Source organism: Nycticebus coucang, chromosome 9 (assembly GCF_027406575.1).
Source record: "Nycticebus coucang isolate mNycCou1 chromosome 9, mNycCou1.pri, whole genome shotgun sequence".
NCBI classification, from domain to species: Eukaryota; Metazoa; Chordata; class Mammalia; order Primates; family Lorisidae; genus Nycticebus; species Nycticebus coucang.
The window spans coordinates 92,900,698-92,927,397 of NC_069788.1; the positions used below are offsets into that span (position 1 = coordinate 92,900,698).

The 26,700-nt window shown below is 37.1% G+C and overlaps 1 protein-coding gene across 2 annotated transcripts in view; it reads left to right on the plus strand.

Annotated features, from left to right (window-relative positions):
* The window catches only part of PPP4R3A (protein phosphatase 4 regulatory subunit 3A), a 58,351-nt gene extending 32,546 nt beyond the window's left edge, over positions 1–25,805 (plus strand). The window contains exons 5-15 of one of the 2 annotated variants that reach the window (XM_053602083.1): positions 5,103–5,180; positions 5,259–5,375; positions 7,896–8,051; positions 10,486–10,617; positions 10,728–10,830; positions 12,972–13,130; positions 18,851–19,020; positions 20,985–21,127; positions 22,060–22,250; positions 22,783–23,009; positions 24,549–25,805. In XM_053602083.1, the coding sequence (XP_053458058.1) occupies positions 5,103–5,180; positions 5,259–5,375; positions 7,896–8,051; positions 10,486–10,617; positions 10,728–10,830; positions 12,972–13,130; positions 18,851–19,020; positions 20,985–21,127; positions 22,060–22,250; positions 22,783–23,009; positions 24,549–24,659 (1,587 nt within the window). In that variant the 3' untranslated portion in view covers positions 24,660–25,805. The remainder of the gene's footprint in view (positions 1–5,102; positions 5,181–5,258; positions 5,376–7,895; positions 8,052–10,485; positions 10,618–10,727; positions 10,831–12,971; positions 13,131–18,850; positions 19,021–20,984; positions 21,128–22,059; positions 22,251–22,782; positions 23,010–24,548) is intronic. The other variant, XM_053602084.1, reaches the window with a different exon arrangement.
* The last annotated feature ends 895 nt before the right edge of the window (positions 25,806–26,700 follow it).

A 26,700-nucleotide genomic window follows, 5' to 3' on the forward strand; every position in this document is an offset into this window, starting at 1 on the left:
CTTCCCACCGTGTGTGAACCAATCTATTCTAACTAAAATACACGTTTACAAAAGATTTGTTGTTTTCATACTCCTCATGATTTATTTCTTTGATGCCCATAATGTTATAAGAGTAACAGATAACTGTGATATGACATGGAAGATATTATAAGACTCTACCTCAGGTATACAAGTCAAATACTTATTTGAAACCTGTATTTTGTTAAATAGAGAAAGGAGGCCAATAAATGTAAGTACTGCTTGGTAGCACATGTTACAAATCAGTGTATTTCATCTTTGTATCTGTTCCTTTGTAGAAAATTTCTGTTTTCTCAGAGTCCTTTTCTTCTGTCACCTTTTAATTTAAGTAGAAAAATCAATTTTACTATAACTGCTTTCCTAGAGGTAATAATTCCAGAACATACTAATTTGACACATTTTCCATTTAAGCCAGATATGTAAATAAATAAGATAGGCAATACACTCTGGAAAGTACAGTAATAATGCTCTGTATAGTACACTGTAACTGATTATTGAGGAAGGAGGAAGCTTCTGATACCAATTTCTATTTGTTCTTTGACAGGGAACTAATTTTTTGCTAGCTAGTGGAACCTTTGTTCTGGTCCAGTTTTGATTCCTGGTTTTTTTTGATAGTCCGGAGTTCTGATCCTTTTCTTTAGCTCCATATAGTTCTGTTCTTGTTACATAAAGACTGTTTTCTTAATCTTTATACATGTAAAATGCTAGCTTCACTCATGAAGTATGAATAATTTCAAGTTGTTAAATGTTTCCTTCCCTACAATATGCTCTATAAAATGCTGGCTGCCAGTACTGTAGTTTTGTCTTTTTCTCTTGATGGTTGGCACTTCTAAAGAACTGCTGTGAAGGCAGGAGCACTTTACAAAGGTTTTGTCAAGAAGTGACTGAGGGGCGGCGCCTGTGGCTCAGTGAGTAGGGCGCTGGCCCATATACCGAGGGTGGCGGGTTCAAACCTGGCCCTGGCCAAACTGCAACAAAAAAATAGCCGGGCGTTGTGGCGGGCGCCTTTAGTCCCAGCTACATGGGAGGCTGAGGCAAGAGAATCACCTAAGCCCAAAGTGAGACTCTGTCTCTAAAAAAAAAAGAAGTGACTGAGATACAATTTAAAGCAGGTTCCTACCCACTTTGTGTAGATAGAGAAATACACACACAATATCACAACATCCCCTTACCATTAACTGCTTCCTCTATAATACTATTAATATTCCTAGTCCCTCTACTTCTGTATCCCTAACTACAGCAGTTTAGAGAATCTCTTTTTTAACCATTTGATTTCTAGTTGGTGGAATATATTGTATCTGGGATGTATCATAAAATTGGATGCCATTTGGTAAGAAACATATGGTCAAAATCATATGTAATGAGGTATGGGTGTGACCTGTTTGTACATTTTAGAAAAAATAAAAGTTAGAAATAACCACACAAATTTAGTATCACACAGAAAGTATTTCTTGTGCACACACAGTCATGTATATGAAGGTGTGTGTGTGTATGTACTTAACGCTTGTCTGGGGCTGGAGTTGTGTTACATCTATTTCTAGTTGAGGTAGTATGAAATTATTGTAAAACAATCTTAATGAAGAATTAGTGATGAGAAAAATTGAATAGGCAACCAGGAAGGCTCTACCACCTTCAGGTGAATGGGCTTGAATACATTTTTAATCTGAGTCTCAATTATGAAATAGGGATATAAGAGATTAACATCTATAGTTGTTTTTTGCTTTTTGTTTGTTTGTTTTTTGAGACAGTCTCACTTTTGTTACCCTCAGTAGAGTGCTGCAATGTCATAGCTCACAGCAACCTTAAACTCTCTTGGGCTCAAGCGATTCTCTTGCCTCAGTCTCCCAAGTAGCTGGGACTACAGGTGCCCACCCCAACACCCAGCTATTTTTAGGTCTCGCTCTGGCTCAGGCTGGTCTCGAACCTATGAGCTTAGGCAATTCACCTGCCTTGTGCTCCCAGAGTGCTAGGATTACAGGCGTGGCCATCTCACCCAGCCTGAGGTTTTTTCAATTGCTGTACTTCTCTGAGTTACTTACCTAGATAAGTATACAATGAGGGTATCCTTTGAATCCTTTTAAAAATAATGTATAGTAGATTATCGTCTGTGTATATATGGATATTTTCAAATAAAAGATTTTTTAAAAATTCTTTATTTCAATAGATTTAGGGGTTCAAGTTGAATTCTGTTATATGTATATAGTATGGGGGTGAAGTGGGCTTTTGGTGTACCCCTCAACCGAATAGTGTACACTGTATCGCATGGGTAATTTTTCATCCCTCACCTGTCCTGCCCTTCCCCCTTGTGAATCTCCAAGGTCCTTTATACCACTCTGTATGCCCTTGTATAACCAGAATTTAGCTCCCACTTAAAAGTGAGAAAATGCAGTACTTTTCTGTGCCTGAGTTATTTCAGTTAGGATAATGGCCTCTAGTTCCATCCAGTTTCTGCAAGACATTATTTCATTCTCTCTTACTGTTGAGTAGTATTCCATGGTGCGTATGTGTGTGTGTGTGTGTATATATATATGCACACACACCATACTTTTTTCAATCCACTCATCAATTTGATGGGTACTTTGGTTGATTCCATATCTTCGTAATTATGAATTATGCCATAATAAACATGAGTAGGTATAGGTATCTTTTTGATATAATGATTTATTTTCCTCTGGGTACACAGCCAGCAGTGGTATTGCACGATTGAATGGTAAATCTCTTTTTAGTTCTTTGAGAAATCCTCCATACTGAGCTCCATAGAGATTGTATTAATTTATATTTCCACCAACAGTGTCAGTGTAAGTATTTCCTTTTCTTTTTTTTTTTTTTTTTGTTTGTTGTGGTTTTTTGGCCGGGGCTGGGTTTGAACCCGCCACCTCTGGCATATGGGACTGGCGTCCTACTCCTTGAGCCACAGGCGCCGCCCAGTATTTCCTTTTCATAGCATTCCTGCCAACATGTATTGGTTTTGACTGTCCAATAAAGGCCATTATAATTAGAGTAAGATGGTATCTCATTGTGATGTTTTAATTTGTGTTGCCCAGATGATTAATGATGTTCAGCATACTTTCATGTTTGTTGGCCATTAAATATCTTCTTTTGAAAAATGCCTGTTCGTATGCATTTATTTGCCCACGTAATAACGTTGTTTAGCTTTTTTCTTGCAGAGTTGAGTTCCTTGTAGATTCTGGATATTAGTCCTTTGCTGGACATAGTTTAGGGATATTTTCTCCCATTTTGTAGGTTATCTAGTGTTTTATTTCTTTTGCTATGCAGAAGTTTTTAGTTTAAGTCTCATTTGTCAGAAATTTTTCATGAATTTGTTTTGGGGATCTTAGTCATGAATTCTTTACTTAAGCCAGTGTTCAAAAGCTTTCCTAGGTTTTCTTCTAGGATTTTTGTTTTAAGTCTTACATTTAAGACATTAATCCAACATGAGTTAATTTTTGTATAGTGTGAGAGATGGAGAGCATCATTTTTTGAGAAGAATGTCCTTTCCTCAGTGTCAATTTTGTCAAAGATCAGTTGGCTTTAAATATATGGCTTTATTCCTGGGTTCTCTATTCTGTTCCATGGATCTGTGTGTCTATTTTTATACCAGTACCATGCTGTTTTGGGTTACTATAGCCTTGTAGTAATTTAAGTCAGGCCATCTGATGCAGCCAGTTTTACTTAGGAATGCTGTGGCTACTCATGCTCTTTTTGTTTTGTTTGTTTGTTTTTGTTTTTTTAAATAGTATCACTTTGTCGCCCTTGGTAGCGTGCTATGGTGTCATGGCTCACAGCAACCTCAAACTTCTGGGTTCAAGTGATCCTCCTACTTTAGCCTCCTGAGTAGCTGGGATTACAGGCACCTACAACACCACCCAGCTTTTTTTTTTTCTATTTTTAGTAGAGATGGGGTCTTCCTCTTACTCAGACTGGTCTTCAACTCCTGAGCTCAAGGGATTCTCCTGCCTTGGCCTCCCAGAGTGCTAGGATTATAAGTGTAAGCCACATGCTTGGCCTCAAAAGGTATTTTTTAAAGTTAAGGCTTGGCACCTGTTGCTCAGTGGTTAGGGCGCCTGGCACATACACCAGGGCCAGTGGGTTCGAGCCCAGCCGAATGACAATTACAACAACAACAAAAAATATCTGGGCGTTGTGGCGGTTGCCTGTAGTCCCAGCTACTTGGGAGGCTGAGGCAAGAGAATTGCTTGAGCCCAAGAGTTTGAGATTGCTGTCAGCTGTGATCCCACGCCACTCTACCGAGAGTGATGTAGTGAAACTCTGTCTCAAAAAAAAAAAAAAATAAAGGAAACAAAAGTTAAGGTTAGTTGTGTAAATTTCCTCACCCCTGTAATCCTAAACACTTTGAGAGGCTGAGGTGGGAGGATCACTTGAGGCCAGCAGTGAGACCAGCTGAGGAGAATAGCAAAACCCCAGGGTTGCAGTAAACTATGAGTGCCACTGCCCTCTAGCCCAGGCATCAGAGCAAGACCCTGTTTCGAAAAATAAAGTTAAGATTATAAAAATGAGAGGTTGGCAAACTGGCCATGCCAGTTTTTATAAATAGTTTTATTGGACCATAGCCATACTTAATTCATTTATATAGTGTCTTCAGCTGATTTCATACTGTTAAAGCAGAGTGAAGGCTGACCATATGGACCCAAAAAGCCTAAAATGTTTACTGTCTGGCCCTTAAATAGGCTTAGGAAATATGGGGCAATATGATAAGACTACCATCTCTGCAACCAAATGGGAAAACAAAAAAAATCAACCAGGTGTAGCAGTGCATGCCTATTGTCCTAGCTTTGTGGGAGGCTGAGACAGGAGGTTTGCTTAAGCCCAGAGATTATAGTGAGCTATGAGTACTGTACCCTGAGCAACAGTGAGACCCCTTCTCAAAAAAGAAATAGGCTTAGGAAATAGAACCTTGCCAAAATTATATCCTTTAATAGTTTGATTTTTCCTTATCTTTTAAAGAATAGCACTTCTAATATCATCTTTCCTTTTTGTAGTTATTATTTATGTTAAAACATCCTGAAATTATACTTGAATACACACATACATTAACATAATTAAAATTGTTCTTTATTTTATAGGAAGATGAAAAATTTCTGACAGATTTGTTTGCACAACTAACAGATGAAGCAACAGACGAAGAAAAGAGACAGGAATTGGTAAGAAGTTAGATATAAGGAAAGGCATAAAAATTAAATGACGGACTGTATTTCACTTTTTCTTTTTCCTAATTTCAGGTTAACTTTTTAAAAGAATTTTGTGCATTTTCCCAAACGCTACAACCTCAAAACAGAGATGCGTTTTTCAAGACTTTATCAAACATGGGCATATTACCAGCTTTAGAAGTCATCCTCGTAAGTTTTTTTCTCCTCATTTTTAATTACTTTTTTTATCACAAAAATTATATTTTAGGTAACAGACAGATAATAGGTTACAGCTAATATTTAATATAAGTTATGTATTACATTAAGTTTAAAAAAGCTATGAAATTCCAGGTTTAGAGAGTTTTCACATAGTATTGAAAGGATTTATTTTATTTTTTTTTTTTTTTTTGAGGCATAGTCTCAAGCTTTTGCCCTGGGTAGTGTGCTGTGGTGTCATAGCTCACAGCAACCTCCAACTTGAGCTGAAGCAATCCTCTTGCTTCAGTTTTTTTCTATTTTTAGTAGAGACAGGGTCTCACTTTTATTCAGACTAGTCTCGAATTCATGAGCTTAAGCAATCCACCCGCCTTGGCCTCCCAGAGTGCTAGGATTACAGGTGTGAGCCACCACACCCAGCAGTATTGAAAGGATTGGTTAGAGGAATTTTCTGTATTTTTAATAAATTCTTTGTAGTGTTTTTGATGAAATATTAAAATAGAAAGGCTGGGTACAGTTGCTCACACCTATTTTGTATCCTGACACTTTGGGTGGCCAAGGAAACTGAAGACCAGGAGTTTGAGACCAGCCCAGGCAACATAACAAGACCGTCTCTACAAAAAAGAAAAAACTTTTGGGCGGCGCCTGTGGCTCAGTGAGTAGGGCACCGGCCCCATATGCCGAGGGTGGCGGGTTCAGACCCAGCCCTGGCCAAACTGCAACAGAAAAATAGCCGGGCATTGTGGCGTGCGCCTGTAGTCCCAGCTACTCGAGAGGCTGAGGCAAGAGAATTGCGTAAGCCCAAGAGTTAGAGGTTGCTGTGAGCCGTGTGACGCCACGGCACTCTACCTGAGGGCTGTACAGTGAGACTCTGTCTCTACAAAAAAAAAAAAAAAAAATTTCTTTTTTTTTTTTTTTTTTTTTTGAAACAGCATTGCACTGTTGTCGCCCTCAGTAGAGTGCCACGGCATCACATCTCACAGCTACCTCAAACTCTTGCTTAAGCAATTCTCTTGCCTCAGCCTCCCAAGTGGCTGGGACTACAGGCACCCACCACAATGCCAGCTATTTTTTAGATGCAGTTATCATTGTTGTTTAGCTTGCCCAGACTGGGTTCGAACCTTTCAGCCTCGGTGTATGTGGCTGGCGCCGAAACCACTGTGCTACAGGCGCCAAGTCATAAAAAACTTTCTTTACAAAAAATTTTTTTTCTTTTTACATGTGTTTATTAGGTTTCCATTTTTTTGCCTTTACAAAATTAAAAAGGCTTAAAATTTAATAACAATAACAATGTGTAAGATAAGGACTAGAAACAAAAACCTCAAAGAACGAACGAACATAAATACATTCAGAAAAGGAATCAGACAATTGCTACTTTGAAATATGCAAAGAAAGTAACATTCACATTATCAAATAAGAGTATGTTCTATTATAGAATGCTTCGACTCTGAGATTCAGTATGGAGTCATCAGTTAACTTCTTATTGTTTTTTTTTTAAGTCTCAAAAAAAAGTAAAAGATAATTTTGAAAAACAGATCATGCCAAATCTTATAGACAATAGAAAAAGAAAAAATACTTCAAAATCATTCTAGTTGATCTGAGTACACCTGATACTAAAATTGGAGAAAATATATTATTATAAAGGGGAAATTACAAACATATGTCACTTATAAATGAGGGTGCAATATCCTAATAAACAACTTTTTTTTTTTTTTTTTGTTAGTATTTGATGATGCAAGTTTTCTTTTTTTCTTTTTCTTTTTTTTTTTGGTTTTTGGCCAGGGCTGGGTTTGAACCTGCCACCTCCGGCATATGGGACCGGCGTCCTACTCCTTGAGCCACAGGCGCCACCCTAAACAACATATTTTTAAAACAAAAAAAATTTAAAAACATTAGCTGGGCATGGTAGCACGTGCCATACTTTGAGCTACTCCAGTTGAAGCAGCTGGATTGCTTGGGTGTAGGACCTATGATTACACCACCACTGCATTCCATTCTGGACAATAGAGCAAGACCCTGTCTCAAAAAAATTTTGTTTAAAGGCTAACAGGAATAAAAGATTTAGAAAATACAAATTCAGCTCAGTTCCCGTAGCACAATGGTTACAGCAGCAGCCACGTACACTGAGGCTGTTGGGTTTGAACCTAGCTAAACAACAATGACAACTGCAACAAAAAATAGCCAGGCGTTATTGTGAGCGCCTGTAGTCTAGCTACTTGGGAGTCTGAGGCAAGAGAATCGCTTAAGCCCAAGAGTTTGAGGTTGCTGTGAGCTGTGATGCTACATCACTCTACTGAGGTCAACAAAGTGAAACTCTGTCTCAGAAAAAAAAAAGATGAAGAAAAGAAAATATAAATTCATCTGTTAAATAAGAGTTTTACGTGCAACAGAATTTCTTTGACCTTTAGTTTATAATACAGCATTTTCTTACAGTTTGTTAGGTTTGGATATTTACATAGCTATAGGTTCCATATTTTTATAATTATAGGAGAAATAAGGGCTTTATATTCACAGGGCATGGATGATACACAGGTGCGAAGTGCTGCTACTGATATATTCTCATACTTGGTTGAATATAATCCATCCATGGTACGAGAGTTTGTCATGCAGGAGGCACAACAGAATGATGATGTAAGTAAGAAGTTAACAGAGCAAAAAATAACAAACAAGGTAAATATTATTTGTACTAATAGTAAGTATTTATACATAGGAAGTTATAACTGTTTTTATTCATTTTTAAGACTTAAATTGTTGGGATTTGAAAAAAATATAGCCATGATATCAAATGGCTATTGATACTCTAAATTGGCCTCATCTATTTATAAATGTACTGTCTTACAGCAACTATTTGTTAATGTTCGATTTAAATTTCCTTTAAAATTTTTGATATCGATGGTTCAGTGCCCATTGCTCGGTGGTTAGGGTGCCAGCCACATACACCAGGGTTGATGGGTTCAAACCCGGCCTGGGCCTTGCTAAACAACAACGACAACAACAACAACAAATAGCCGAGTGTTGTGGCGGGCGCCTTTAGTTCCAGCTACTTGGGAGGCTGAGGCAAGAGAATTGCTTAAGCCCAAGAGTTTGAGGTTGCTGTGAGCTGTGACGCCATGGCACCCTACCGAGGGCAACATAGTAAGACTCTGTCATCATGCTTCTAATTCTGAAGTTAATTTGCTGTGTTGTCTTACTTAAATCACTTAATCAATTGTTCTTCTCTCTGTGGAATTATTAGTAACTTCCCTAGGAAAACATGGAGTTTACTAGGAGTAAATTCTTAAAATCATCAAAAATGAAGAAATGAAGCATAGTCCCTTGAAAAGGGTTTAGGGTTTTATTTCTTTACTACCTGACCATAGAAGACAAGCTGTTGTCTTGTTTGCACACACTTTCTCACACTCTAGTATCTATGAGAAATGATAATGAATTTATCAGTTATAAAGTAAATGAGAAAATATATCCTAGTAATGTGAAGGGCACTTCTAGATCATATGGTACATAACATACTGGGATCCCTAAATGTGTGTGTTCTTCTGCTTTATCTTAAGAGTAGTCAATGATTCTGATTTTTTGTTACTCTCCTATAAAATTTCAGAAGTAACTTTTCACTAAGAATAGACTAAGATTTTGCCCTCAGCTCCTTAGGGAGAAGAGAAAAAAGATACTCCTTTAGGAAAAAAAAATTTGCTGGGCATTATGGATCATGATGGATAGGCAAGGGGAGATTATTGCCTGAGCTAAGGAGTTGGAGACCAGCCTGAACAAGAGCCGAGATCCCATCTCTACTAAAAATAGAAAAATTAGCTGCACATTTTGTCAGGCACCTGTAGTCCTAACTATTTAGGAAGCCAGGGCAAGAGGATCACTAGAGCCCACAAATTTGAGGCTGCTGTGAGCTAGACTGACACCATGGCACTCTAGCCTGGGCCATAGAGAGAGATTCTTATCTCCAAAAAGAAAAAAAAACCTTACGTGGAATTCCAGCCTACGCTATTTTTACAAAATGAGAAAATAGACTTCGTTACTTTTTGAAAAGATCCTAGTTAATGTTTTTTAATGAAGTGGCATGCCTAATAATTTCTGTATTTAAGGTTTTCTTTTTGAATTACAGTACCAGGGTAGGTGCCAAAAAAGGACTAGTTTGAACTGTTGAATGTTATGTCACATTCTTCTTTTATAAAATCACCCTATCTTGAAAATAAAAATATTCATATTATTGAAAATAAACAATGCTATTCTTGTTGACCCTGGTAACCCACTAGTTGAACGTGCCTTTATGTACCTCAGAATACTTGACACGCGTGCACTAGGGCTCTTGATTCCCACTCTGGATCATCATTTCCATATATTGTCTGCATTCTCTCTGTCCTTGTCTGTCCTACCATTGCATGTATATAAACAGGAGCAGGAAGTTTCTCACTGAACCCCTCTCAGTTTTCATTTACTCCTTGAACCAGAAGCACCAGTCATAAAAGGGCCTCAGGAAAACTGGCAATCTGTTTTCTTTGACATTTGGATCTGTTTAATCCATTTGTTCTGTGCACTCTCTAAATACAATAGTTTTATTTTCCCAGTTTCAGACATTCAGGCATGGACTGATTTTTTTTTTTTTTCCTGAATTTATTTTGAGAGGAAACTATCATTTTTGCATGTGGAAAACAAGAATTCATTTGCCATAAGTAGAAGGAATCTGTAAAAATGCAGTGAAAGTAAAACAGTGTTATACATTATAGCTAAATATTCTTACTGTTGAAGGGTAACCTAAAGCCCAATAGCTTCGGAAAAAGAAAGAGAGGTTGAAAGAATATTAGCACCACACTGAAACTTTGTTTTTTTTCTTTAATCAGAGGAATTTAAAGATAATAGAAAAGAAATTTCTTATCTTTTCAGTACTATTTGGTGTAATATCCCTGTACCACAGTTTAGGGAAAGAAACACTGTTACATGACATATTAAAGAAGTGAGTTAATCACTTCATTTTGTTTGCAGTTAACAAGATAGCTAGATCTGTGTATAATGCTATAGTATATGTCTAACTTAGTTTGTGCTTTTTCCATTCTTTCTAGTAGTAAGTGGTCCTTATTATGTCTATTTTTCTCACCAGGATATTTTACTCATCAACCTCATTATAGAACATATGATTTGTGATACAGATCCTGAACTTGGAGGAGCAGTCCAACTTATGGGACTGCTTCGAACTTTAGTTGACCCAGAGAACATGTTAGCCACTGCCAATGTAAGCAAAGGGTGTTTTTTTTTTTTTTTCTTTTTTATAGCTAGTATATTGTTTATTGCTGGTAGAAACCAGTGCAGTTAAAGTTCATGGAGGTGTTTTTGATTCCTTAGAAAACAGAAAAGACTGAATTTCTGGGTTTCTTCTACAAGCACTGTATGCATGTTCTCACTGCTCCCTTACTAGCAAATACAACAGAAGACAAACCTAGTAAAGGTAAGATAATACAGGTTGGTAGTTAAGAGTTCCCTTGTTGAATTCTGAAACTCAAAGGTGGTGTTAAGTAACAGTCTTTATAGGAAGCCATAGGAGACCCAAAGGCTGGGAGGGGTAGGAGTGGGGTGGCAGGCTGTGCCCTAAAAAAAAAATAATAATAATAATAGTTTTTAAAACTTTGAACTATTAGGTTAACATAGATGCCTAATAATGTATTTTGAAAAGAGATGCTTGTGGTAAAAGTTCTTGAAGTGCTATAATCAGAGATAACAAAAAAATGTAAAAGAAAAAATAATTACTGCTTTCAGAATTTTGAAACAATTTTTTGTGGAACAGTATTTGTAGTCTGCATCTGTACAAGTGAAATACATGGAAGTAGCTATAAAAAATTCATTTTACTAGCCGGGCGTTGTGGCGGGCGCCTGTAGTCCCAGCTACTTGGGAGGCTGAGGCAGGAGAATCGCCTAGGCCCAGGAGTTGGAGGTTGCTGTGAGCTGTGTGACGCCACGGCACTCTACCGAGGGCGATAAAATGAAACTCTGTCTCTACAAAAAAAAAAAAAAAAATTCATTTTACATTACTTATACTCTAGATGGATAGACAGAACTAAGCTTTTTGCTCACTATTAAGCTATTATTTGCATTAAGGTTATGTTAGGATTGTTTAACAAACAATTTTATGTTTTCATTTCTCAGGGCTTTTAGGTTGTGTATATTTAAGCAATAGTTTCAGGGTCTTCATTGGGCAATTTCTTATTGAATTTTAAGCTCTAATAATAAATACATTATTTTGCCATATGAATTTTCAGTGTACTATGTTTAACTTACAGCACACCACTTATAGAAAACATGTTAAATTTACTATTTTGTGTGACTCTAGAATCAGGTCTGTGAAATGTGCATATTCATTTTTCTCTATTACTTTCTTTATATTGGGTAAAGCTTGACGCTTCTTTCCAAACCCACATATTCAATTCATTCAGCATTTATTGAAAACTGATTGTGTGGAAGGACTGTGTTATATAATCTATAAAGGCTTAAGTTGTGAGGGAGGCATGAGAAAAATGAGCTTTCAGAGGTCTGCTGCCTGGTGAGGAATAAAGATAAGCTGATAATTATAATTTGGTGTGGATTCATTTTGTCATAAAGGCGGCATTGTAGCACTTCACACCTTGTAATCCCAGTGCTTTGGGAAGCCAAAGCAGGAGGATTACTTGAGGCCTGGAGTTTGAGACCAGCCAGGACAACACAGACCTCTTCTCTATAAAAAAACTTTCAAAAAATTAGCCAGGACTGGTGGTGCCAGTATTCTTAGCACCGTAAGAGGCTGAGACAGGAGGATCATTTGAGGCTGTTGTAAGCTTTGGCCTTGCCACTGTAAACACCATCTCTAAAAATTACATACACATATAAACACACACACATATATTAAAAGCACAAAATACCCTAGAATGAAGGGAACAAAGAGAGAGTTACTCCCCATAAGATTACATAGTATCTGGCAGAACCTCCTATGGTGTACATACATTTATTAGAGGGCATGTTAGGACACTTGATAGAGGGTTCTTAAACTTTGGGATAAAGCAGATTTTCTACATTTCTATCCTTACTTTGCCTTAATAACTTTTCTGATTTGGGTCCAATTAGCTAATAGTAGACTTGTACTGTTGTGAAGCTAATTCCTCATAGGGTTGTTTAGGTTAATTAAGAGGCCTGGCGTGGTAGTTTATGCCTGTAATCCTAGCAATTTGGAAGGCCAAGGCAAGAGGATCAGTTTAGACCAGTTCAAGACCAGCTTGGGCAACATAGCAAGACCCCCTGGCTCTCCACAAAAACAGACTAGGCCTGGCAGCCTGTGCCTGTAGTACCAGCTACTTGGGAAGCTGAGGCAGGAAGATCACTTAAACCCAGGAGTTTCAAATTGCAGTGAGCTATGATGACACCGCTGTACTCTAACACAGGCAACAGAGGAAGACCCTGTCTAAATCAAACAGTATTGTAAAGCACAGTTTCTGGTACATGGTAGGCATTCAATAAATGTTAATCGAAGAAGGGATTTTACTTGACTAGAATTTGAATTCTTAAATTTGAGAAGGAAAAGAATGTTAGACCATGAATATAATTGTGTTTTATTTCTTTTAGATGATTTTCAAACTGCTCAGCTATTGGCACTTGTATTGGAATTGTTAACATTTTGTGTAGAGCATCACACCTACCACATAAAGAACTACATTATTAACAAGGATATTCTCCGGAGAGTGCTAGTTCTTATGGCCTCAAAGCATGCTTTCTTGGCGTTATGTAAGTGTTGCTTCTGATAGAACTATTCATTGTCTTCATGTTACTGGTATCTTTGGATCTTATTGCCCGAGAAAAGGTCACACTGATCATAGAGAGACCTTACTTCTAATACTTGCTCTATTACCAATTATATAGTTTTGCCACATTAAGTGGGTAATTTTTTTGACTCTCATCTTTGTCAAACATATAGCTAAGGGGTCAGAGTGTATCTACAGTGTTAAATTCCATTTTTAAAATAGTGGTTTTGACCATTTTTCTTTAGTTATTTTAAACTAGGGGTGGCAGACTACCCTCATGGCCAAATCCCAGCCCGTGGCTTATTTTTGTACAACTTGTAAGCCAAAAATTTTTTTGTTTTTAAAAGATGGCTTTATAATATGTACTCCATGGACCTTTAGGGAAATTGTTTGCAAATACTTTTTAGAACAACAGAAAGCGTTTTTAACAAGATTGTTCTTGTTAATCCATAATGGTCTTGACATGCAGTAGCCAGACTTCTTAAGTAATGAGTTCCCATATTTAAACTATCTTTATTGGTGAGTTGGCAGACCAAAGTGTAAGAGTAGGAGGCTCAGTAAGAGATGTCTGCTGGTAATTGACTTTTGCCTTTTGGTTTTTAAAGGTAAGTTTGGATGTTTATTGTTTTTTGAAAGTATCATAGTCACTCACTAATTAGAGGTCTGAGCATCTCCATTTTGGCTATCTTTAATTTACTTCATTTTAAATGGTTTTGCTTGATTGTTTTAAATTTCCTTTAATTATAAATTAAAATTTTATAATTTTAAAATGTTTTTATAAGTCTTTTAAAGATGTTTCTTTTGTTTTACTCTATCAACATTTTATCTTTAAAATAGTACTGGAAACAAGTTTCCTTCAGTTCATTAAACATTCTGTCAGGGTGACATATATTCATTTTTCTTATATACCCATCACAGGAAAAGTAGGCGTACCAACACCCAAGTTTAGAGAGTGTTCATAATTCTTTGAATTTCTTTCATGTCAAGTTAGTGGCTTTCCTCAAGTATAGGAAAGGGACTTTGTGAGAAGATGGAACAGAATGCAAAATCTGAATAAAGGAATAAATTTAAACAGTTTTATTTTAAGAAATACATTAAGCACCCACCACTGTATTATACTAATTCTAAAATGTGCAGTTTTACACATTTATTATCTCTGAAATCAAGGTGAGTCTTAAAATTTATAGCATGTTGTAATTGGTAGTTCATACTTTGTTTCCTTAGTAATAGAAAAGAAGTTGCAATCACTGGTACCTTAGATTTGATTAAGTATGATATATAACTGGTGTGCTAGCAAAATGAATATGATTTTAGGCCTGGACTCAACTTTCAAGGGAATCAGAATTCATTAGGAGGAAAAAATCATGTGAAAATCAAAATACAGCATAATCACTATATTGAGGTATGTTTGGAAACAGGGAAAACAATCTATTCCAATTTAAAGAAGCATGGGCGGCGCCTGTGGCTCTGTCGGTAAGGCGCTGGCCCCATATACCGAGAGTGGCGGGTTCAAACCCAGCCCCGGCTGAATTGCAACCAAAAAAATAGCCAGGCGTTGTGGCGGGCGAGTCCCAGCTACTCGGGAGACTGAGGCAAGAGAATCGCTTAAGCCCAGGAGTTGGAGGTTGCCGTGAGCTCTGTGATGCCACGGCACTCTACCCAGGGCCATAAAGTGAGACTCTGTCTCTAAAAAAAAAAAACAATTTAAAGAAGCAAATCAGGAAAGTTTCACAATGGAGGTAATTTGAGTTGTGTCTTCATCGTTGGCATTCTTGGTTGACTACAGTTAAGATGTTAAGTAGTGTGAGTTTGCTACAGGTTAAGACCTGTATGTCCAGTGAAAAGTGGCAGGATATACAGCTAACGGTGAAGGCCTTTTCTTTTCTTTTTTTTGTTTTTGTTTTGAGAAAATCTTACTATGTTGCCCTCGGTAGAGTACTGTGGCGTCACAGCTCACAGCAACCTCAAACTCTTGAACTTAAATGTTTCTCTTGCCTCAGCCTCCCAAGTAGCTGGGACCAGAGCACCCACCACAATGCCCGGCTATTTTTTTGTTGCAGTTGGCAGTTGCCAATGTTGTTTAGCAGGCTCCAGACTGGGTTCGAACCTGCCTGCCTTGGTGTATGGCCGGTGCCCTAACCACTGAGTTACGGGCACTGAGCCAAGTTTCTTTAGTTTGGTTCCTCAGTTTATTATTCTGCTTGCAGTATTATAATAAAAATTCTCATCAGGTAATGAGAACTAGAGTGAATCATTACAAGTAAATAAAAGTTTGGGTTTGTTTGTTTTGCTATTTTGGCTGGGGCTGGGCTTGAACCTGCCACCTTCGGCATATGGGGCTGGCACCCTACTCCTTTGAGCCACAGGCACCGCCCAACAAGTTTGTTATTGTTAGAAACTAAGTACACTAGCAAAATCTTCATTATGTTTTCCTCTGTTGGTATTTTCCTGAGTCAGGATATTATTAAACCTCTTTTTTTGGGGGGGGAGGGGGGAGACAGAGTCTTACTAGAGTGCTGTGGCGTCACAGCTCACAGCAACCTCATACTCTTGGGCTTAAACGATTCTCTTGCCTCAGCCTCCCCAGTAGCTGGACTACAGGTGCCCGCCACAATGGCTGGGCACCTGTAGTCACAGTTGTCATTGTTGTTTATCTGGCCCTGGCCAGGTTTGAACCCGCCAGCCTTGGTGCATGTGGCTGGCGCCGTAACCACTGTGCTATGAGGAGCCAAGCCTTAAACCTAACTCTTTATGATTTCTCAGTGTGCTTCTTTTCCCAGAGTTGTGAATAAGAGTATATTTTTAGCCCGGCATAGTGGCTCATGCCTGTAATCATACCACTGTGGGAGGTTGAGGTGGGTGGATTGCCTGAGCTCATGAGTTTGAGACCAGCCTGAGCCACCGAGAGAACTTGTCTCTAAAATAGCTGGGCGTTACGATGGGTGCGTGTTGTCCCAGCCACTTGGGAGACCAATGCAAGAGAATCTCTTGGGCCCAAGAGTTTGAGGTTGCTGTGAGCTATAACACCATCGCACTATATGGAGGGTGACAAAGTGAGACTCTCAAAAAAAAAAAAAAAAAAATCTTTTTAAAGAAGATGCCAGTCATTAGGAACAAGTTATTTAGGGCTACCTCTATAGTAATACAGTAGGGGTTTTTATAAAGGATTTCTAAGAACGAAATGTAGATTTGGGGAAATTTAAGATGCTGTGGTTCTGAGAAAAGTATACATTGAAATAAAATATTAGGTATAGTATTCTTTAAGGAAAGGTTTTATAAATATTTAAGTTTAGATACACGTGTAAGTACAAACGATAGTGAGCCATTAAATGTAAATAGTTTGGGAATTTAGGAAACTTCTTATTTTTCATATCTGCTGCTGCTTAATTAGTATAGTTTGTCATATTTAAAGACAATTAAGTTAATGTGGGTGAGGCCAGCAATCCTTTTCTAAATTCAGTCTGATGGATGTCAGTTACATTAGTCTGTTTCCTTGGGCTTTTCAGGATTCTTGGATCTTACCTTGTAAGTAACTTATGTTGTTGGGGGTGGGGGTGGGGTTGTTAAAAACATGGAAGTTTTTAAAAGGAATGAAATAAAAGCTTTATTGTAGAGGCTTTTCTTCAGTCTTCAGTAGTGACATGGAAGGCAAAAAGTCTCAAACTTATTACATGAGATTTCATATGGTGTGGGGTAAAGATGAATTATTTTTTAAAGAGATATTTGAAACTTAAGTACAGGAGGTTCCTGGCATGTTAAAGAAGATTAGAGATGTTAATGGAAGCAGAGCATACTGTATATTGAAAATCCAGTGGTTATGCCAACTTGGTCTGTTCCAAAAGAATTCTTTCCTTTGACTGACTTCACTTCACAGAACTCACTGGTAACTTTTTATTCACCACGAAATAGTGGTTGGATGTTTTTGATGCAGCTTTCTTTTCAGGGATGGGTTTGAGTGGAAATAACACAGAATTCTTAATATAAAATAAGTGAGGGCAAATGGAAATGAGGACCAAACAAAAAAGACCTTCTAGAACTTAGAACTGCCTCTGTCTGCATCAGCAATTTCTGGATAGAAGTGAGCTTAACTTGTAATGGTGTCATCATCATACCCTGGACTGAGTGAATTCCAGGGAGTTTTCATTTACCTCAGAAATGCATTCAGACCAGAGGGGTCAGTGGGTGTGTGTTATGGTAGGACACAAGTCTTCACAAAGCCTTAGTACACCAAAGTTGGAGTACTAATTCTTAAAGTAATACTACTCTTGCCTTAATGACAAAAAGCTTAAAATTTGGCCTATTAGCATAAGCGCTAAAGTATTGAATTTTATTCCTAAGTTCCCTTGTCAGTTAACGTTTTTAAAAACCAGACAATATTGTTTTGGGAAAATTAACCCTTATTAGGCTTTGACTCACCACACACAAAGATACCTCTTATTGTTTAAGATGTCTAATTTCACCATGCTTTTTTTTTTTAAAAAATATTCAGTAATAATTTAAAAGTAAAATGCAATTATTATTCCATAAACTATTTCAAAACTCCCTGCCCAGAGTGTTTCTTTAGAAAGATACACTCTTAAATAAGTTGCATTGTTAAAGCAGTTTATAATCAACTGTACCTAATTGGGCATACACTTGTGGACCTCTTTTCTGCCAACTAAAGAAAAATTGAGCTGCTTTACTCCTCTGCCTTCCCACCCAGAAACCGTGTCAGCATGGTTGCCTGGCTACCTGCTCATGAAGGACTTGATTAATAACAAATTGGCAGTTTAACGAGCCACTTCTATGATCTCCAAAGAAACCAAAATACAAACACAATATTTAATCTTGCCAACCGAAGACGATGTGACTGCATGAAGTGAGTATGCTTTTTTGAACTGTTTACAATAACTGGGGCATTAACTTACTGATAATTCTACTTAGGTAAAGAGGGCTTTGTTGAAGTCTAGCATTCTGAGTATATTTGGATCTTGACGAATGGTGACTTAAGTAACTCCCCATACCTCAAGATGTAAATATACCTTTTGATCTGTAAGTTAAAGCCTAATTAATTGTAAAAAGAACAACTAGGAAAAAAATTAAAAAGCATACTCGCTCTAAATTTATTTCTAAACTTTGGGAAGGCAAATTTTGGGTCATACAGATTTTTGTGGGTTTATAACATTTCTGTAAGCATATCCACAAATAAATAAATGTAAACCTGTGAACTCTGATGCAGATAATAAAGAGTGTCCATAAATATTAAAGACCAAATTGTACAGTGGATTGCCCTAATAAACCAATAGTTTTTTAAAATTGTTTTTAAGATATATATAAAAGGATATGTTTAATTTTTTCATCTTAAGTAGCATAAGTTAATTCATTTGCCAATAACTCTTCTGATATAAATTACATTTTGGCTATTAGTAACTGGTTTATTTCTGGAATTTTTCTGGCTTTCTAAGACTTGTATTCTATGATGACACCTGCTACTTACAGAGTACACTTCTCTGATAACACTTTCATAATCCTTATCTTCAGGTTCACATTTCTGGAAGTGCTAACATACCACTGCACGAAGACTTACTCGATTGCTATGTCTTAAGCAGGTTTTTTTTTTTTTGGTTTTTGGGGGTTTTTTTGTTTGTTTTTTATGGTATTATTCGTAAATCTAAATATAGAAGTGCTATATGTGATTTAAAGAACAATGCCTCTGTGTTTCAGGTGCCCTTCGTTTTAAGAGAAAGATTATTGGATTAAAAGATGAGTTTTACAACCGCTACATAATGAAAAGTTTTTTGTTTGAGCCAGTAGTCAAAGCATTTCTCAACAATGGATCCCGCTACAATCTGATGAACTCTGCCATAATAGAGATGTTTGAATTTATTAGAGTGGTAGGTTCTATATTTTTTAGTTAGAATTTTGGTTTTAATTGTTTGAGAAAATTGAATATGCATTACTGACATTTTGGCTTACTTGAGAATACTCGGAGAGATTTTTTAAATTTATTTATTTTTACTTCAGATTAATATATGGGTAAAACAATTACATTGTTTGCATTTGTTATGTAAAGTTTAGCTTGTAATTGAGCCCTTTATCCAGAAAGTATGCCATATACTCCTACATTGTACCTGTTAGGTGAAAGCTTACTAGACTCCTTCCTTCTTCAGAGAGAATTTTAAAAAGAAAAACCAGTGTACCAAAAGATTGGGAGAAATTTTATTCAAGTTAAATTTAAAATAATCTTTTCAACAGCTATGCATTATTTATAGAATGGATTGGAAGCTGATTTAACACTATCATGGTAATCATTTTTAAAAAGTAAAAGTACAGTTGACAGAGAAGTATTTGAATGTGTTTCTTGGCTTTCATATGTTTCTGAAGAATAATTTCATAATAGACTCTTCGATTGTTAATTATGTAATAAGTAATTCTCAAACATTGGTGCTATGTAAAATTATGGTATGATTTAATTGTAAAATATATATAACATAACACTTGCCATTTTAATTAAAGTGTGTAAGTGGAATTAAGTACATTCATATTGTTTTTCAACCATTACTATCTCCAGAACTTGTATGTGGCATACTTTTTTAAATTATTATTATTTTTTTATTAAATCGTAACTATGTACATTGATGCATTTATGGGGTTCAGTGTACTGATTTGATATACAATGTATGTGTATACTTTTATTTATTTAAAGACAGAGTCTCACTGTCTTGCCCCAGGCTAGAGTGCCCTGGTTCATAGTTCACAGCAACCTTTAAACTCCTGGGCTCAAGTAATCCTTATGCCTAAGCCTGCCAATTAGCTGGGATTACAGGCCTGACTAGTTTTTCTATTTTTAGGAGAGACAGGGTCTTGCTCTTGCTGGTCTTAAAACTCCTGAGTTCAGGCAGTCCTCTCTCCTTGCCCACCAGAGTGCTAGGATTACAGTTGTTTACCCACTGTGCCTGGCTGTGGCATACTTTTTTGTTTGTTTAAGAGAGTTTCAGTATGTTGCCCTTGGTAGAGTGCCATGGTGTCACAGCTCACAGCAACCTCCAACTCTTGGGCTTAAGCAATTCTTATGCCTCAGCCTCCTAAGCAGCTGGGACTATAGGTGCCTACCACAACACCTGGCAATTTTCTGTTGTTGTCATTGTTGTTTAGCAGGCCCAGGCCAGGTTCCAATCCGCCAGCCCCAGTGTATGTATGTGGCTGGTGCCCTAACTGCTAAGCTATAGGTGCCAAGCCCTCCCTGCCCCCCCATATATATTTTTATATATATTAAAATATTATTTTAATATAAAATATTATATATTTAAAATATATATAAATATATATGTTTGAGACAGAGTTTTATTCTGTTGCTCTCAGTAGAGTGGTGTGGCATGACAGCTCACAGCAACCTCAAACTCTTGGTCTTAAGCAATTCTCTTGCCTCAGCCTCCTCAGTAGCAGGGACTACAGGCGCCTGCCACAACGCCCAGCTATTTTTAGGTTGGAGTCGTCATTGTTTAGCAGGCCCAGACTGGGCTCAAACCCACCAGTCTTGGTATATGTGGCTTGTGCCCTACTCACTGAGCTACAGATACTGAGCCTGTGGCATACTTTTAAAATACACCTACCCAGATCCCATCCCAGACCTCTGGAGTCAAAATCACCTAGGGTGGGACTTGCGCCCATAGGTAAGTCTAGGACTACTGTAGTAGTCATTGTGTGTTATTCCCATTTTCATAGTTTAACTATCTCTTAACACTGTGTCAGAATTTTATGAAATGAAAGTACTTTTGGTGAATTTATGAATTTACTAAATTAAGCTTCATCTAGCTGAAATGTTTTTACTGTCATTTTTTATAATTCTTTTCTGTAGGAAGATATAAAATCATTAACTGCTCATGTAATCGAAAATTACTGGAAAGCACTGGAAGATGTAGATTATGTACAGACATTTAAAGGATTAAAACTGAGATTTGAACAACAAAGAGAAAGGCAAGATAATCCTAAACTTGACAGGTAAGTTACCATATATTTGAACCTATTCATTCAGCATTGAATTGTGCTGTGGTGGCTTTTTTAATTTGATATTAGGGCAGGGAAGTAGGCAGCTAGTGAACCAAAATTGTAGTTTCCTATAAAGGCCAACATAAATGTTTTCCAGAAGGTCTAGGTGGATGTTAGTATGATCTGCGGACCCTTAGGTACATAATCAAGCTAGATATTGAAAAACAAACAACTTATGTGGTAGTGAGGCTTCAGGTGTTCAAAGTAAAATATCCTATGTCTTCTGAATTTATAAACTATTAAGGTTACACATCTTAAAAAATCTTATACATTTTTCTGGGTGGCGCCTGTGGCTCAAAGTAGGGCGCCAGCCCCAAATACCAGAGGTGGCAGGTTCAAACCCAGCCCTGGCCAAAAATTGCAAAAAAAAACCTTACACATTTTTCTAAATACCTGAATTCACATTTCTAGTGCATCTCAAATCTGATAATTATTATTTGTTAATTTCTAATGTTAACAGTTGAATAAAGGATCTGTAACAGTACAGTTTTTATAATAAGTTTGATTTCACTAATACTAGACATGGTTGAGTGTGGTTTTTTTTTGTTTGTTTTTTGACATAGAGTCTCACTATGTCACCCTCAGTAGAGTGCTGTGAAGTCACATCTCACAGCAACCTCAAACTCTTGGACTTAAATGATTCTCTTGCCTCAGCCTCCCAAGTAGCTGGGACCACAGGCACCCGCCACAATGCCCAGTCTTTTTTGTTGCAGTTGTGATTGTTTTAGCTGGCCCAGGCTGGGTTTGAACCTGCCTGCCTTGGTGTATGTGGCCAGTGCCCTACCCACTAAGCTGCGGGCACTGCCCTAATTTTAGAGCAATACTTGAAGACTAAGTAAAGTCTCCTTATTAGTATATTTACTCTTTGTTCTCTTTATGTATAGTATGCGTTCCATTTTGAGGAATCATAGATACCGAAGAGATGCCAGAACACTAGAAGATGAAGAAGAGATGTGGTTTAATACAGATGAAGATGACATGGAAGATGGAGAAGCTGTAGTATCTCCATCTGACAAAAATAAAAATGATGATGATATTATGGATCCAATAAGTAAATTCATGGAAAGGAAGAAATGTATGTTGAAAAAATGGGCAAGAAAAATGAAGGCGTTCTCACTCTAGATTTATTCTCCTATCCAAATATTAATCAAGCCCCACCCTTCTTAGTTTCCAAGATCAGATGAGATCGGGCACATTCAGATAGACTCTAGGTTTTTTCTCTATTTCTTGACAAAATGATTAGTATCTATTTGGAATATGTGGTTACATATACTTTAAACTAAGACTCCATTGCTTTATGATAGGTGACTGTTGTAAAGGTACATACTAAGTTTACTTTTTGAGTTGAGTAAGTAGGAATATAGTATTTCAAGGCGAGTAGGAATACTGAATATGATACTAAAGGTTTCATTGCTTCTCTGGAGTAAAATCCAATAGATATAATCAAGTTTAGTATTTTTGTAAGCTTTGTTCATAAATTAAAAGTGTCTCTCCCCAGCAAAGGATTATGCTGGCTAAATGGGTTTTAGTGTCAAAGTCTTTGGAAGGAATTTTAAAAAGAATGAGTAGTGTGGGTGAGCAACTATTGACAATATTCTCACTTTTAGTAAAAGAAAGTGAAGAAAAGGAGGTGCTTCTGAAAACAAATCTTTCTGGACGGCAGAGCCCAAGTTTCAAGCTTTCCTTATCCAGTGGAACAAAGACTAACCTCACCAGCCAGTCATCTGCAACAAATCTGCCTGGTTCTCCAGGATCACCTGGATCCCCAGGATCTCCAGGCTCTCCTGGATCCGTCCCTAAAAATACATCTCAGACGGCAGCTATTACTACAAAGGTACATTTTTTACTTCCAGGATATTTTGCCCCCTTTTCTCTCTACATTTAAGCTTTCTCAACAGTAACTTGTGTGTGACTGAGACTCCTTTGAATATTGCCTTCTAGAACTGGTTTTTAACATTTGTGAATTAGATAATATGAATGAGTCCCTCCCCAGTAGATCAGAACTTATCAAGAAGTCAAGAAATTTCTCAGTTTTTTAATAAACAGTGAAGAAGTCTGAATGTATTCTTATTTTAGTATTTTGCATTTTACAAGTTCCGATTTTTATGTCAAGATATTTATAGACATTTTTAATTTTCAATTATTCTTTAATCAACTTTCCCAATTAATAGATAAAGACTTGGCAGGGGAAAGATAACCTAAAATACATAGAAGGAACATAATTTTAATAACAAAATTGTAGAAAAAACAATCTCAGAAATAAAAAATGTATTTTGGTTGCCTTATGCTGCCCTTTTTATCCTTTTGAGGCATAAAATATGTTAATTATTGGGCTATCAGTTAAAAGACTGGCATTTGGGAATCACCAATCTAAATTAGCAATTTAATACCCCTTCATAGTCTCTTTTACTCTCCTGTGAGCAGCAGGCTCCTAAGGACAAGAAGGAAGGGCAGACTGAAGGCAAAGCACTGTCAATTTTTCATGGCCAGCTAAATTACATGAGCTTCAGCAGTTTCTGGTGAAAGAGTAGGGCTAAAAGGAAGCACAGATGCAGTAATGAGGAAGAGGTAGTGTAGAATAGCTTTCCCACCTCTAATAGCCTGTCTGCCCTCTTTTCTAGTGGTCTGTTTATCTTCTGCAGTGTTGTTTCATTTTGTTTTGAGATAGTCTTGTTCTGTTTTCATGGGCTAACTCACAGCAACCTCAAACTCCTGGGCTTAAGCAATCCTCTTGCCTCAGCCTTCTGAGTAGCTGGGACTACAGGTGCATACCACCATGTTTGGCTAATTTTTTTTTTTTTAGTAGAGACAGGGATCTTACAAAGGCCCAGGCTAATCTTAAACTCCCAACCTCAAGCAATCCTCCTGCCTTGGCCTCCCAGAGTGATAGGATTGCAGTTTTTATCTTGATAGTATTTTAGATTTTCATGGTTTTAAAAGATGTTAATGTACTGTTAAGTCTCTCCTTTTTTTTTTTTTTTGAGACAGAGTCTCAGTTTGTCACCCTGTAAAATGCCTTGGCGTAATAGCTCAAGGCAACCTCAAACTCTTGGGCTCAAGCAATTCTCTTGCCTCAGCCTCCCAAGTAGCTGGGACTTCAGGTGCCTGTCACAATGCCTAGCTGTTTTGACAGACCGGGTCTCACTCTGGCTCAGGTTGGTCTCGAACCTGGAGTTCCAGAGTGCTAGGACACTGTTAAGTCTTGAAACATTTTAATTCAGTATTGTTTCGGTCTCTTGAGCGATTTGTTAGGATTTATAAAGATTTTTGTTTTAATTTTAGATAACTTGAAAGTTTTTGCTTAAAACACTGGTACTTTAAAATGTTAATATGTTACTTTATATTCTTTTAAATAATCCTTATTTCTGAACAGGGAGGCCTCGTGGGTCTGGTAGATTATCCTGATGATGATGATGATGATGATGAGGATGAAGACAAGGAAGATGCGCTACCATTGTCAAAGAAAGCAAAATTTGATTCATAATAATAGCAACTGCCTGTGATCAGTACCTGTTGAAAAAAACTGGTTCTCTACTCCTCCCCCTTACAAAATCCACAACAAAGTGCAGTGGTCTCTTGTGAATGACTGACACAAATCAGCCTTGCACACTTGACTTCTGCTCATCAAGTGCCAATTGAATGGAGCAGGAGGAGGGGATATCATACATTTAGGGGAAAGACTTAAGCCTTTGAGCTCTCCAGCTTGGACCACACATTGCCCTTTTCTCAGGGAAGGAAATGGAAACAAAAAGCCAACAGGGCAGGGGTTTTGTAAGTGGAACTCTGGATTGACTGGTCAGTTGCTACAATCAGAATATGCTTTCTTGGACCATGTTCGAGACTCAGAAGAACGGGCCTTTCTGCCATAACTCTTCACTAGTTAAGAATGCCAGCAGTTTCTTTGTATAAAGAGACCTGCCTTTAAAATCGTACATTCTGAACATTTTAGTCAGACTACAACAGGTTTGGGAAAACCTCTGTGGGGAGGGGCGAATATAAAGTTTCCTCTTTTTTATCTGTTCCCTTTGCCCTTCAAACTGCAGTTTTTGTTTTTTTTTTTAAGTGGGGATTTGTCCCTGCTTGATTAAAGATTGAGTGGAATTCTAGATGTGGTCAATTGTGTCATAATTTTTTTTTTGTTTCATTTTGTTTTTAATTTTTTTTTCCTCCCCTGAGTGTATGCTTAGTTGCTGAGTATATATATTTGGGACCATTAAAACTTTTTTTGATGTAACTATAACCTAACGTCGTGCTGGTACCTGTTTGACCATGTGTAATTTTTGTTCTGCATCACAGTTCTTAATTTGTTTAGAGTTTTATGAAAGATGGTATAGTTTTTATTGACAAAAGCAAAGTAATCTTACAACTATGTGCATACAAAAGCAATACTATTTTGTGACTAAATATTTTATATTAAAATTTACATCAGCAACTGTCTTGAGAATTCAGGGAAATAGAGTGGAATTTAAAACTTCAACAGTTTTGTTAAACCTAGAAACATGAAATTAGTATTCCAAAGAGATTCTGAAATTTCTTATCTTGGGAAAATGACGGTACATTAAATCAAAATTGAAGATGGATGATTTAAAAATTAACACTTTTGAATAATAAAAAGAAAAGTGAAGAGTAAGAGAAATTGTATTAGTTGTATGTTTTCTTGTGTTTTTTTTTTTTTTTTTAAACCACTCCCTTTGGAATACCAGTTTGAGTTGTAAGTGGTGGTTCCTAAATAACCGGGCCAGAGGACCATCAGAAATCTTACAGATAGTATTTTTTCCTTTAGTCACCTGAGAATTTAAAGAAAATATTATTTTTAAATAGGTTGTTTTTGTTATCTTTAGGTGTGATCAAATTTTTTAAGGAAATGAAAAATAATTCCACATACCCTCACTTCTTTAGTGACGAGTTTAGAACTTAATGAATGTATTCGCAAATGTGATTCAAACTTCAAGAAAGGATACTATTGTAGATCCTTTATCTACTTTGAGTATGTAGCAAGCGCTATGTGCTTCTATCTTAGCTGTTTCTCTTTTATTGTTCAGTAAATTCTAATGATGTTACCCAAAACAAGGCTATATTGAATACTTAAATAGAACCTGAGAAAGTGACAACTTGCTACAGTTAGAAAAGTTTTATTATTGCCTGATCAATTTTTTTAACTATGGAAACTCTGGGTACACAATTAACCATAAAAGATTAAGTATATTTCATTGGCGTATAGCTCTAAGTCACAAGTTTTGCCTATTAATTAAATTAATGACGTCAATCAACTTATCTTGCAAATAAAGAGAAGAACAACTTAAGGCCAGTTGGGTGGCTCACACCTGTAATCCCAGCACTCTGGGAGGCCAAGGCAAGTGGATCCCCTGAGCTCACGTGTTTGAGAACAGTCTGAGCTAGAGTGAGACCCCGCCTCTAAAACTAGCCAGGATTGTGGCAGGCGCCTGTTAATCACAGCTATTCGGGAGGCTGAGGTAAGAGAATCACCTGAGTCCAAGAGTCTGAGATTGCTGTGAGCTATGACG